Source organism: Agelaius phoeniceus, chromosome 7, assembly GCF_051311805.1.
Source record: "Agelaius phoeniceus isolate bAgePho1 chromosome 7, bAgePho1.hap1, whole genome shotgun sequence".
NCBI classification, from domain to species: domain Eukaryota; kingdom Metazoa; phylum Chordata; class Aves; order Passeriformes; family Icteridae; genus Agelaius; species Agelaius phoeniceus.
The window spans coordinates 20,739,627-20,752,383 of record NC_135271.1 but is presented as its reverse complement, the minus strand read 5'-3'; the positions used below and the strand labels follow the sequence as shown (position 1 = coordinate 20,752,383).

The 12,757-nt window shown below is 38.7% G+C and overlaps 1 protein-coding gene across 1 annotated transcript in view; it reads left to right on the top strand.

Moving 5' to 3' along the window:
• STAT4 (signal transducer and activator of transcription 4) overlaps positions 1-12,757 on the top strand; it is a 40,414-nt gene that overhangs the window by 25,295 nt on the left and 2,362 nt on the right. Inside the window, exons 12-23 of the mRNA XM_054636540.2 lie at positions 652-669; positions 751-844; positions 1,805-1,849; positions 4,039-4,122; positions 4,391-4,489; positions 5,757-5,892; positions 7,285-7,337; positions 8,133-8,227; positions 8,773-8,909; positions 9,334-9,525; positions 10,723-10,789; positions 11,258-11,366. Coding sequence (XP_054492515.2) covers positions 652-669; positions 751-844; positions 1,805-1,849; positions 4,039-4,122; positions 4,391-4,489; positions 5,757-5,892; positions 7,285-7,337; positions 8,133-8,227; positions 8,773-8,909; positions 9,334-9,525; positions 10,723-10,789; positions 11,258-11,366 — 1,129 coding nt within the window. The remainder of the gene's footprint in view (positions 1-651; positions 670-750; positions 845-1,804; positions 1,850-4,038; positions 4,123-4,390; positions 4,490-5,756; positions 5,893-7,284; positions 7,338-8,132; positions 8,228-8,772; positions 8,910-9,333; positions 9,526-10,722; positions 10,790-11,257; positions 11,367-12,757) is intronic.

The following is a 12,757-nucleotide window of genomic DNA, read 5'->3' as shown; positions in this document are numbered from 1 at the left end:
TTAAAAGATCAGAGTAACACTTCTTTTTTTATGTGGAAGACTTCTTTTTTGAAAACCAAGCTGCTAAGTCTAATTGATGGTTTCAAATTAGAAGCAAGAAGTCCATTTAAAATTTGTCTCAAGACAGAAAAAAAGTCAGCAGACTGATACAGCAGCATTACACAAAAGTCTGAAATCAAACTATATTGCATTTTTGGGATAGTTAGTTTTGAAATAGCTCTGAGCTCTCACAATGCAACATCCCCAGCCCTAGGTACCAGCTACCACCTCCTTCTGCTTGTTGTGCTTCTGCAAGCCCCTAAAAACCACCTTGGCTGCATGGACATAGATGTGGGCCCACGAGAAAGAGGGAAAACACCCCGTGAAGAGGGAGCAAGAGAAGCTAGGGCCTTTTCTCTCAGAAGTTGGGTACTGTCTGATAATAAATAGCAAGATAAAATACACTACCTACATATGGCCAGATGCAAAAGTCTAAGTGGACAGTATGAATTTCAGTTCTTCAGTTAAAAAATTGTAGCTGTAGGGTCGATACAAACCAACTCTGGGCAGGCAAAATCTCCCATCTCAGATATGCTTCTCAGTACAAGTTCTGTCTTACACATTTACTGATTCACAATCTGTTTCCTCTCCCCCACCCCTCCTCTCTTTTAGGAATGTTTCAACTGTAAGGTAAGACAATAAAATATCATATATATTCATTTTTTCCACTAACATTGGTATTTGAGTCCGTAACTGTCACGTCCTTTGCAGTAACCGTAGATTTGTTCTGTGTGGAACACATGTGAAAGCCATGAACATGGATGAGTCTGCAAATGGGAGCTTGTCAGTAGAATTTCGACATTTGGTAGGGTTTTTTTTACTATTTTTTACTTTTTTACTATTGTACACTTTTTTACTATTGTAAAAAACAGTACTTTTTTTTTACTGTTGTGAGTAGAGAAATAAAAAGTTCTTTAGAAACTCTGGAGGGAGAACTGTATTACTGTCAAGGCCACACTCATTTTCTTTCTGTTTGTACAAAAAGATTACTCCTAGAACCTCTTTATGCCATTCTATACTTCTTCCATTCTCTAAAATAAGACTATATATTTTCACAGAAGTGAGATAGCAAATCCAAATTACCAGCAGAAAAGGAAAGAGTAATCATGCTGAATTTAAAAGCTTCACAGAAACTGAGTTTGGTTAAAAATAAACCTCAAACACCAAACCAACAACAGCAAAAAAAAAAAAAAGAACAAAACCAAACCAAGCAGAAAAACCCAGCACCCAGAACAAACAAACAAAAAACCTTAAACCACACCACAATTTTCTAGGGGAGATAGAATTGAATGCTTGAAATCTATCGGAAATTTTAGCCTGTGATAAAGCCTCATGAGAGACTAGAGCAGTGCTTGTGTAACTTCTCTGAGAGCCCAGTGAGTCCTGCTCTCTGACTAACACTCCCTTGCCTGTGGTAATTTTGGGGCTTAACCACAGATGCAGTGCATCAATGTAGTTCTGCAAAAGGAGATTGAGATTAATGGGTTTTTGCCTTTTTTTTTTTTGTGGGATACACTTGGCAAGCACCCTAATTAATGCTTTGTTACATTAACTTAATTTCCTAAAAATTCTTTTAAAATATCAAAAGACCTCTCACTGAATAGAATTTTCAAAGTGCAGTGTCAGAGTCTTCATTAGACTTCATTTGCATATTGCAAATAAAATCTTATTATAATTAAGAACATCCTGGTTATAAATTATGTTCTTTATATGTACTTCTGTGTATAGTTTCTCTGACACATAAATATTGCTTTGCTTTATGCAGCAACCCAAAGAAATGAAAACAAGTGCTGGAAGCAAAGGAAATGAGGTTTGTGCATTTATTTTACATGTTGTTTTTGCATACTCTCACAAGTAATTCAGATTTTATTTTATTTAAATCAAAGAGCTGTTAGATTTTGAAATATATATGAAGTACAGCATCCAATTATTATGTAAGTATAATGAGAACTGTTTGGAATGACTCAAATTGTAATTGCATGCCTGAAGTCTGTATATTGAAAAAGTTACAACAGAAGGTAGAGAGTAATAATTCAAATGTGTGCATTCCACTCAAAGGTTACTTTTTGGTCATTTACATTTTGGAAAAAAAAAGAAAAAAAAACCAAAACCAAATAAGCTTTTGAAGTTTTTTTTCTGTTGTTGAAATAATTGTTTCCTACAGGAAAAGTCCTTCAAATATATGTTCTGCTGGTCAGGTTCACAGCTGAAGTCAGGATGTCATTATCTTTGAATCAAAGGGGTTTGCTGCCTCAGCCAGGATCAAAAATGTGCTTAATTTACTTGCACTTGTCCCAGCCTGGTCGTAGGCTCCCCTCTCGTGGTGACTCTGTGTATGGCATGACAGCACTAAAACCAGCATAAGTGAGAGTAAAGTTGTTAAAAAACATATTTTAAAAATATATATAAAAATAAAATCATTCACATCACAGCCCAAATAGCGGTATTTATACAAGCACAAGAGTTATTTGAAGTATTCTTTAAGTACAAAGCAAAAGGTGTGATGAGCATGAGGAATTTGACCAAAACCTAAAGCAGAAGATTCGTGTGCCCCTTTCACACACATTTCTGAACAGAACAGCTCAGCACCCCATTAGCAAGACTGAAACTCAAGGCTCACCTCCCAGTTACTTGGCTGCTTACAAAATCACTGACACCACAACAAGCAAATGTAAAATTGTAGGTTAAGAAATGTTGGCACTCCAGTTTTGGCAGCATTTTTCTCCCATTTGTACAAATTGTGCCTTTAAAACTATATAAAGCTATCATAAGGCTGTGGAGAATTAGGACAGCTGAGCTGTGACCTGGTTCACTGCTGATTTCCTCAAACAGAGCCTCTCCTTGGCCAAGTCAGTCTGGGAAAGTGGTTATTAGCAGAAAAAGAGTTGGGATTTTCTTTGTTAACAGCAACTAGAATGCTTTCAAAACTTGTTTTGTTATAGGACATTCGGTATGCTAAAAGTGTAGTTAAAAATAACTGGCCTCATTAAGAAAAAAGTGGAAGTTCTCTATTTTAGATTTGTCCCTTCATGCAGATGTACCTTTTTGCCTAGATGATTTTTTCCATGAGAAAAAATCTGCTTCTGCAAAATCATAACGGGGGAAGAAGGCTTATTTCACCAATCCTTACCAACTTTGTGTCAGAAATACAGGTTGAGCTGGATATTTCATCATGGGAAAGCATTTTGATTTGCAATTTTTTATTTCTTTTTTTTAAAGAAAAGTCTGACAAAACAAATGCATGATGGGGAGGGAAAAGACCAACAAAGAAAACTGGGAAAGAAATATATTTTCATACTTTGAGTTCTGGGGATGGAAATGTCTTTCAAGAAATTTGTTTCCTAAGGGGCAGAGATTTGGATCTTTGCAGAGCTATGCTGCTTTGTAATCAAAACAAATGCTAATACTACAAACTTTAATCAACAATGACAAACAGATTTTAGTTTTTTTCATCCAAGAAAAGCTTGGGGTTTTAATACCAGATTTACTTTGGATTAATGATTTAGGCCTCCAGTCCTTCAACTAGAACCCACAGCAAACCTGGATGAAGGCCCATTTGTCATTAAAGCTGTGGCTCTTTGCTTTGTTTCTGGTTTGTTTCTCCTTGAAGTTGAACATCCCTGTTCAAAGTCCAATTGTCAATCAGTCAGGAAACTTTGGGAAAAGGAAAGTTGGAGACAACCTTTATCAGACACACAAAATTATCTGTTAACTTCTTGTGTGCAAATCTGTGTTTAAAAGTACCATTTCAGAAAAAGATAAAAGTTTAGAACAATATTAAGGGGTTCTTTTAGATGCATCAGGAAAATTACCAGACTTCTAAACTAATTTAATGTCAGAGTTGAACAAACAAATTGTTTCCTTCACTTCCTTTTCCTGTTCTGCTTATATATTTGATATGAGTTTTCTTTCCAAGTGTAACCTCAGCAGCTGGATCACTAAACTAGTGTTAAATGCCAGCTGTGCACTCCCAGCTTTATAACCTGGCTATTCCCTCAGGGCCCTCACATGGTGACCGAGGAACTGCACTCCATCAGCTTTGAGACACAGGTCTGCCTGTATGGATTGACCATAAACTTGGAAGTGAGTATTCAGGGCAGATTACCTGGGGCAGGAGAAAAAGGCATTTTCCAGCAGTTTATAGAAGTACAACTGTGCTGGGCCACACCACAGGTCTGCCTGCCCGTGCTGAGGCCCCCAGCAGTAACCACAAGCTGACACAAGATTTCCAGAGCTTCTGGAAAAGAAGTCTGTGCTTTGGGAAGAATGAGAGGCTAAAAACCCAAAGCACAGCACAGCACTAATACTTTCCTCAGCAGCATTTACACAGGGCATTCATTCTCTCCACCAGACCAGCTCTTTGCCTGTGGTGATGATTTCCAATGTCAGCCAACTGCCCAACGCATGGGCCTCCATTATTTGGTACAACCTGTCAACCAATGACCCTCAGGTAGGTCCTCAGTATGCAAATACTGACTTTCTGCATTTTCACATTTGTATTATTATTATTATTGCATTTTCACATTTGTATTATTTACATTAAGTGTAAAAAAGATGTATTTCCCTTTTGAACTGACCTTATTTTTGTCACGTACACGGTTAATATCACATGTTATTGCTTTTCTCTTATTTTTCTTTTCCTGCCCAGATATAAAACCACATGCACCCTTAGCTTTTCTTTTTGTAGCCTAAAGAAGTAGTTCTTAAACTAAGGAAAGGTGACAGGCCTTCTCCACAACTTCTGACTTTACTAGTTTTAATTTATCTTTCTTGGATGTAGCTGACTGAAACTAGACCTGTTAGAAAATAATTCTATCAGTACAACTCCAGACCAGGAAAGCAGGCATATAGGTGAATCTGTAATGTACTTGAATGCTGCTTTCCCCCATGGATTTTATGGCAACTTGTGCTTTCTGTGGAGAAGATTATAAATGTTAAGTAGCAACTTCTAGTGGCTCTAACCCTGAGCAAAGGCAGAATCATTCTAAGGCTCCAGCTGTCTCAGCACATATTTTAGATTCAGCCACTGTTACTGTATTTGCAGACTGGGGAACAGGGCTGTCAATGGCTCTCAGGCTTTCAGCTGGGGATTAGTGCAGTCACAGAGATGCTCAGAGCAGGGAAAGGGGCAGACAGGCTGCCATGGGGGCAGGCCAGCTGACCAGCAGGCTGGACTGCATTATCACTCTGTGATATGCCAAAGAGTTTTTGCACTGTCTTCAGTATGTCCATTGTGTGTAGAATAAAAAAAAAAAAAAAAAAGAAACCAAAAAAAACCAACTGAAAAAACTAAGATAAGCCAAATGATTCAAGAGCATGTCACCATATCAGTATGTAATGGTTTAAAGTTTCCATGCACTAAACATTAAAATATAGTGATAATATCTAGATTTTTTTTTGGACAGGATTTAAGCATATTTTCACTGCCTTTACACAGGACACTACCAGAGGCATAGCAAGGCATTTTAACATCCAAGATGCACACAGGTACTTTAGCTCTCTCTAGGAGTCTCACCCTACAACCCTGCTCAGGCACCCCACTGGACCTTGCTGGGTGCCTGCAGGTGGGAGGGCCCACACGTTTACCCCACTGATTCCCCACACACAGAGCTCACTTTCAACACTTCCAGATGCTGCTCAAGTACTTGCAGCCTTTTCTTACAGCCTGATATGTATTTCATGGTTGGTATTTAAACAAAGCATTCATTCTGTTGCAGAACTTGTCTTTCTTCAACAACCCCCCTGCTGCCACTTTGAGCCAGCTCTTAGAAGTACTGAGCTGGCAATTCTCATCATATGTTGGTCGTGGACTCAATTCTGAGCAGCTCAACATGCTGGCAGAGAAACTTACAGGTAAGTGTGTAGAAATGTACAGATTTTATTTGCTTTGGGGCTCTTATATTTGGTAGCTACAGGTAGTAGGGGCTTTAAGTACACTTTGTGGTTTAACACCAGCTAGCAACTAAGCCCCACACAGCCACACACTCCCCCAGAGGGAGATGGGGAGAGAATTGGAAGGGTACAGTGAGAAAAGGGTAAAGTGAGAAAACTCATGGGTCAAGCTAAAGACAGTTTAACACATAAAGCAAAAGCCACACGTGCACACAAGGCAAACAAGGAATTCATTCACTACCTCCCATCTGCAGGCAAGTGTTCAGCCTGGAAATCAGGGCTGGACTCATCACACAAAGGAGTTACTTGGGAAGACAGATGCCATCACCTCAAACATCCCCTCCTTCCTCCTTCTTACCCCTAAGTTTACATGCTGAGCATGTCACCATGTGGTGCAGAATATCCTTTTGGCCAGTTAGGATCAGCTCTCCTAGCTGTGTCCTCTCCCAGCTTCCAGCACTCCCAGCCCCTTTGCTCATGGGAGTATTGAGAGGCAGAAAAAACTTTCACTGTGTGTAAGCCCTGCTCAGAAAGAGCTAAACCATCCCTGTATTACCAACACTGTTTCCAGCACAAGCCCAAAACACACTGGCTGCTGTGAAGAAAATGAACTCCACCCCAGCCAAAACCAGCACGGCATGACCTCCATTTCTAGAGCTGATGTCAAAAATGTCACAATGACATTTTTTTTCTTTAAAGAAAAGCAGGCATCAGTTTATTCTTATCACAAAGTAATTCAACTTGCAAGCTTCCAGGCTCAACTGAAGGAAGAGGGCATCAAAGTCACACTGAACTGTGATGTTATTTTACCTCCTTAGCAATTATCTCATACATCTGAAATCAAAGGGAAGTATTTTTGCTTGCTTATGAGGTTTGGTTTGGGGTTTTTTCATTTTAAGTACCTATCCTTGTGGGTCTGTTCATTTTTGAGGCCTCACCAGAGATACTTGACTGGTGTCAGCACAGCAAAGAGGCCCTCTAACCTCAGCAAGATGAACTATTGAGTACTCTGAGACCCAAGGGTGCCCCAGAAGGGAAAGGCCCTGGGGAAAGCTGAGAAGTAACATTTAGGCTGAAAACTGAAACTGAGCATGTAATGTTGCAAAAACCAAGTCACAGGCTACTTTAGGCAAATATTTCCAAAACTATTACCACCTGCTTCAAAAGAATACAGAAAACCAGAACTACAGTCCCTTAGCATGCCCCTATCCCTCCCTCCCCAAGTCTGGTTGTATTGTACTTCTCCCCTCACCCCCCACCCAACCATACAGATATCAAGCAATATCTATTTCATAACTTCAGAATAATACATGCACCATTTGGATTTTTTGGGTTTTTTTTTTCCTCTTTCAGGACAGCAAGTCAGTTACAATGATTATCAACTATCCTGGGCAAAGTTCTGCAAGGTACTGTTCCAAAAGTAACGCTAAACTCTTATTTCCCATAACACCCACAGCCATGCCTATATTTGTTTCTGTGATGCTGCTGATAAGATTCCCACTTGCCATATGAGGGACTTGCAGCTCAGCATAATCACGTCCCTTGTAAAAATTTAACTAGGAAGAAAACACTTCCAGAAGCATAAAGCTTGGGATTAGGGATCTACTTAATTATCTTGCTACAGATATCAGAAACTGCCATTAGAGTATGCCTTAAATATTTTTGTATATGATCAAATGAAAGTCTTACCAAAGCATGCAATACATTTTTCATAAAGCATAAGTAAGATTTTTCATGTGTTTAGCTTTGACCTAAATTATTTCAAGACAGTCAATATATGCAATAACTTTGATGAGGAAGAGAATGTATTGATAAAGAAGGGTAAGCTCCTTTAATTCATATTAACTACAGTATTTAAACATGTGTAGAACCTTGGAAGAAAGTTCAACTTTCTTATCTTCTTTTCACTCAAAATATAAACGTATAACTAGGAAGAAACCACAGATGTGATTTTTATTCTCCTTGAAAAATGAGGTGCTTCCAATGCATATCTTAAAAATCAGTTGGTTTTATGTCAGGTTGCAAGAGAGATGTTACTCAAAACCACAGCTCAAATTGTGATTCTCACTTGAGAAAAGTGGCTTATTCTTAAGAAACTGAGAAGAAACTGTCATGTGAACGTTGGGTAATATCATTCTCATGATTCTCCTCTCGTGTGTGTTGGTTTTGATTGTGTTCCGTGGTTGTTTTTTAACTGTTAGGAACATTTGCCTGGGAAGTCCTTTACCTTTTGGGTTTGGCTTGAAGCAATTCTGGATTTGATTAAAAAACACATTCTTCCCCTTTGGATTGATGGGTGAGCTACATGGCAACTGCTGTCTATTGATCTCTCTCCACATTTTCTCTGTCCTTTACTCATCTCAGTTTTAGCCATGCAGAGCAGTATTTGCAACAAGTTTAACACTTCTGTCTCCCTTCTCCCATTCATAACTTTGGGAAATTGCTGTCAAAGGGGAACAATAAGGGATCTCTTACAAATGCAGGTTTAGATCTATTCTTCAGTTCTGTCTGTGCAATCAAGTACTGGGATAAATTTCACCAGGCTTCATAGTACTTTGAGTTCAATGCCATATTCAATGTATAACTACACAAAGCTTTGGTCATAGCCCCCAAGCCTTATAAAGTTTTGTAATCATGTTTTGAACACCTGTATAAAGGTGGATTGTTCTGTGCAACCTGGTCTGGTAAAAGATGTCTCTGTCCACGACAGGGGGTTTGGAACCAGGTGAACTTCCCTGAAGTTCCCTTCTAACCCAGGCCTTTCTATGATTCTATACATGGCACAGATCAAAGTCTATTTTTTTCCAAAACTAAACCTATGATTTCCTGTTATACCCTCAGGTACATAATGGGATTTGTAAGCAAAGAAAAGGAACGAATTCTGCTGAAAGACAAGACACCAGGAACATTCTTATTAAGGTTTAGTGAGAGCAATCTGGGTGGAATTACCTTTACTTGGGTGGATCAGCTAGAAAATGGTAAGTATAATTAAAATTAAAAAAAAAAACCAAGCCAACAACTAAATCAAAACTAACCCAAACTCTGCAATAGACCTGCAATACAGGAGTCAAGTTTTGTTTGGTTTGATAGTAAAATTCACATGTATCATGTCATAGTATGGTTTTGGACAAGATACAAGTATCATAATTTCTCAAATACAAACCAAAACTCTGACATTCAACCTCTGAGCCCTTCCTATTAACAAAGCTCTCTGTGAGGTGCACCTGCTAACTGCAGGCCTTAGATTTGTTCCCAAATATGCAGAAATTAAATAGTGAAAGATACTAATGTAGCTAAGAACAGGTAAAGCCCGTACAAGTGTAAACCTCAAAAGAAATGCAAAAAATGTGTTCCAGCTGCAGTTGCTCATCTGCAGGTTATGGTTCCTTTGTGTTTTTGCAGGAGATGTAACGTTTCATTCGGTGGAACCCTACAACAAAGGTCGCTTATCTGCCCTGCCGTTTGCCGACATACTGCGCGACTACAAAGTTATCATGGCAGACAACGTTCCTGAAAACCCCCTCAAGTACCTGTACCCAGATATCCCCAAAGATAAAGCCTTTGGCAAACACTACAGCTGTCAGCCAAACGAAGGTTAGGCTCCACTTCCCTATTTACCCTTCCTGCACAGCAGCTGCAAAGTCAAGAGGCAATTTGAGCACTGAGAACAGATTAAGATGCCTCCTCTAATAGTCATCTTCATGAGAGCTGTTTAAACACGTGTCTGTCATTTAGGCAGCTTCATTTTGCAAATACATCCCTGGTCTTAGAGGTTACAGTAGAGGTGATGACTATATTTAAAAGAAGCTAAGAAATGGATTTTTTTTCTCTGACTGATGCATCACAAAATTCAGTGCTTGGCTAACTGGGAGGAAACTGAAAAGTCATCCTGCTATTGGCTTCATAGTTGTGTTAGACTGTAGCACGCTGTCTCTTTAATTTCAAGAAAACTCACTATTGCCCACAAAGCTTGGAAGCCTGACTTAGTTTCATTTCATGCAATGGAACCCTAAAACAAAGGCTGCTTATCTGCACCACCTTTTCCCAATATACTGCACAATTACCAAGTTATTATGGCAGACAAAAACCCCTGGCAACTGCACTGGAAAATGCAAAAAGGCCAAACAAGGATGGTTCCAAATATGTTCAGGCCCACGTTCTTTTATGTCCAAGTTACAAGTCAGCTCATTTTTAGATAAAATTAATTCTCGCTTAAAGAAAGCCCTCAAAGCCTTGTTTTTTTAATAGATAAAACACATTCTTCTAGACTTTCAGTATCAAAGGTTACAATTCCATTTGAACTCAAATTCCTACACAACTCAAAAATATTTGGAGGCTACAGTATTTTTCTCCCTCTTCATTTTAACTCTGTGGACTTTGCCTAATGCTCCAATCATCTAAAATCTTACATATATGCTTAATTTCGTGCAAAAGAATTGGAATTCAGAACACATTGCTGAAGCTGTATCTGTAGAGGCAGAGCTCCAAACATTTGCAGAACTGAAATCTGCAGGCTCAGAGTACCAAGCTTCAAGAATTGTATATTTGCTTTGAAGGCCTAACGAAATCTCTTTCATCAGTTGCAGTATTATATTGTGTTTCATATCAAGGGAGCACAGGCAATTCTGTGACTAAGATCTGAACTCAAGGACTAATCTCAGGAATTCCCCTCACTTTCGTGGCTACTTATTTATGCAGGGACTTTATTATTGCCTGCAGCACTTAAGCAAATAATCTATTTCAAATAGATAATAAAATTACTAGAAAATATTTCTCTACTCTTTATTCTAGTCTCGAAGCCCTCAGATGGAGGAGGGAAAGGTTATGTTCCTTCTGTATTTATCCCAGTCTCCAAAATGTAAGTAACCTCACAGATGTGTTACACTTTACCTGTTATTTTTATTTACATCCCATTTCAGAGTTTCCCCTGCCTCCTTTCCCCAGACTATTTGAAAATAGTTTGGCAAGGACTGCTAAAGACAAGAAAGGGAAGTAAAGGACTTCACCTGTAGAGTGCTTTTTCCATTAATGGGGCAAACCATTTGTAAAAATTGAATGCAGATTTTAAGGGACTCTGATCTACTTTTCTTTCACTGACTCCTTTTTTTCCCCAGCTGATGTTAGGGGCAAGGAAAGAGGACAAACCTGACTCAATCTCCTACATTTTTAAGTGTCTATGAGGTTGTTGCCTGAGCTTACAGGGCCACCAGCAAGCCTGAGGACAGGGTTAATAAACTTAAAAAACATTCATCACACTCCACTGATATGCATAGAGGGATTCAAGTTCTTTTCTTAGATTATTTTTACCTTTTTTTTTTCTTTTTAGCTTAAATGACTCTACAGAACCACATTCTCCATCAGATCTTCTTCCAATGTCTCCAAGCGTTTATGCTGTGCTGAGAGAACACCTGAGTCCCACAGCCATTGAAACTGCTGTAAGTTGTAAACTTTCCCATTCACAAGTAAATATTAAGCAAACAGGATACAGCACAGATGCTGGTTAATAAAAGGCTGCTTGTACAACAGTGAATCAGAGCTCTTTCATCACTTGCTGCATTACATTCTGAAACAATGGTGCAGATATTTCCTATTCTAAATGGTGCAGGATACTGCAAGCATCTTGAAAGCACTGGAATTGCCTGACATGCTGGGCAATGAATCATGAATGTCAGAACACAAAGATCCCAGAGTTCTTGCACAAATGAAGGCTTTACACTGACAAATACATGCCACCTATACTAATTCTCTGGATAGCACAAAAGCCTGGACTTGCTCAGGGGAGCTGCCCAAGGGATATGATAATTTCCAATTCAGCAAACTTGCACAACTTTTTCACACTGCACGATTTTACATGAGGTTTCAAAGTGCAAAATTAAAAGTCAACTAAAACACTTTAAGCAAAGAAAAGTAATGTTAGCTTAGTATATAGAAAGGTTAGGAAAATACTCTATGAACATCATACTTTTTTAAAAAATTCCTCTTTTCCTTATTGACTAGAAATGTTGTTCTGAATCATCATGGCTCAGAGTCCTTACAGCAATGATATATAGCCAGGTGGGAATTTGTCCAACAGACTTTTCTCAGCAAACACAGCAGTGGTTTGGCTCTAGCAGCTTTAGAAGAAAATCTCCTTTTTTAACACTAGCCCTTAACTTTGTGTATGTTCAATGATTTATGATCTTAAAATGGTTATGTATTTAAAAGCCCGCCAACTCCCCTTCAAATGCCTCTCAGTAAACACTTCTCCTTACCCACAAACAGACCAAACGAAACCAGAATCCTGACTGTCAGTGATTAGAAGTTCAGTTAAACTTTATATACAAATGGATGAGTTCTTTATTGCATCTACCTGAAAATCCACTCAAGAGCAAGATATCTTTTTTTATTCTTCACTTTTTTCCCCGACAGCACTTATAACAAACTAGGTCTTTAGCTGAAAACAAAATAACCAGCCTGAATTAAAATTCTGCATTAAAACCTACCCCACCCAATCCAGGACATGTCCCCACTCATTTCTATTTTGGTTTATAACATGTGGAAATGGTTCTGACCTCCTCAACTGCACTTACGAACAATACACGCATTTGCTTTCCTGAACTTTCGTCAGAGTAAAGAACAGCTGGATTCACTTTCGGTTAACATCATCCTCCAAACATTTTTGGTTTCTTCTTGCATGCTCAGTAAATCTCAAACCAGATCTATTCAGAGCTTCAAAATAAGCTGTGACCATGGCCATCATTTAAGGTCATAACCCAATGAAAAGAATGTGCCTGGCAGCAAACTGCAAGTGTTAAATACAATTTTAAAGGTACCAAGACGAGTGGTT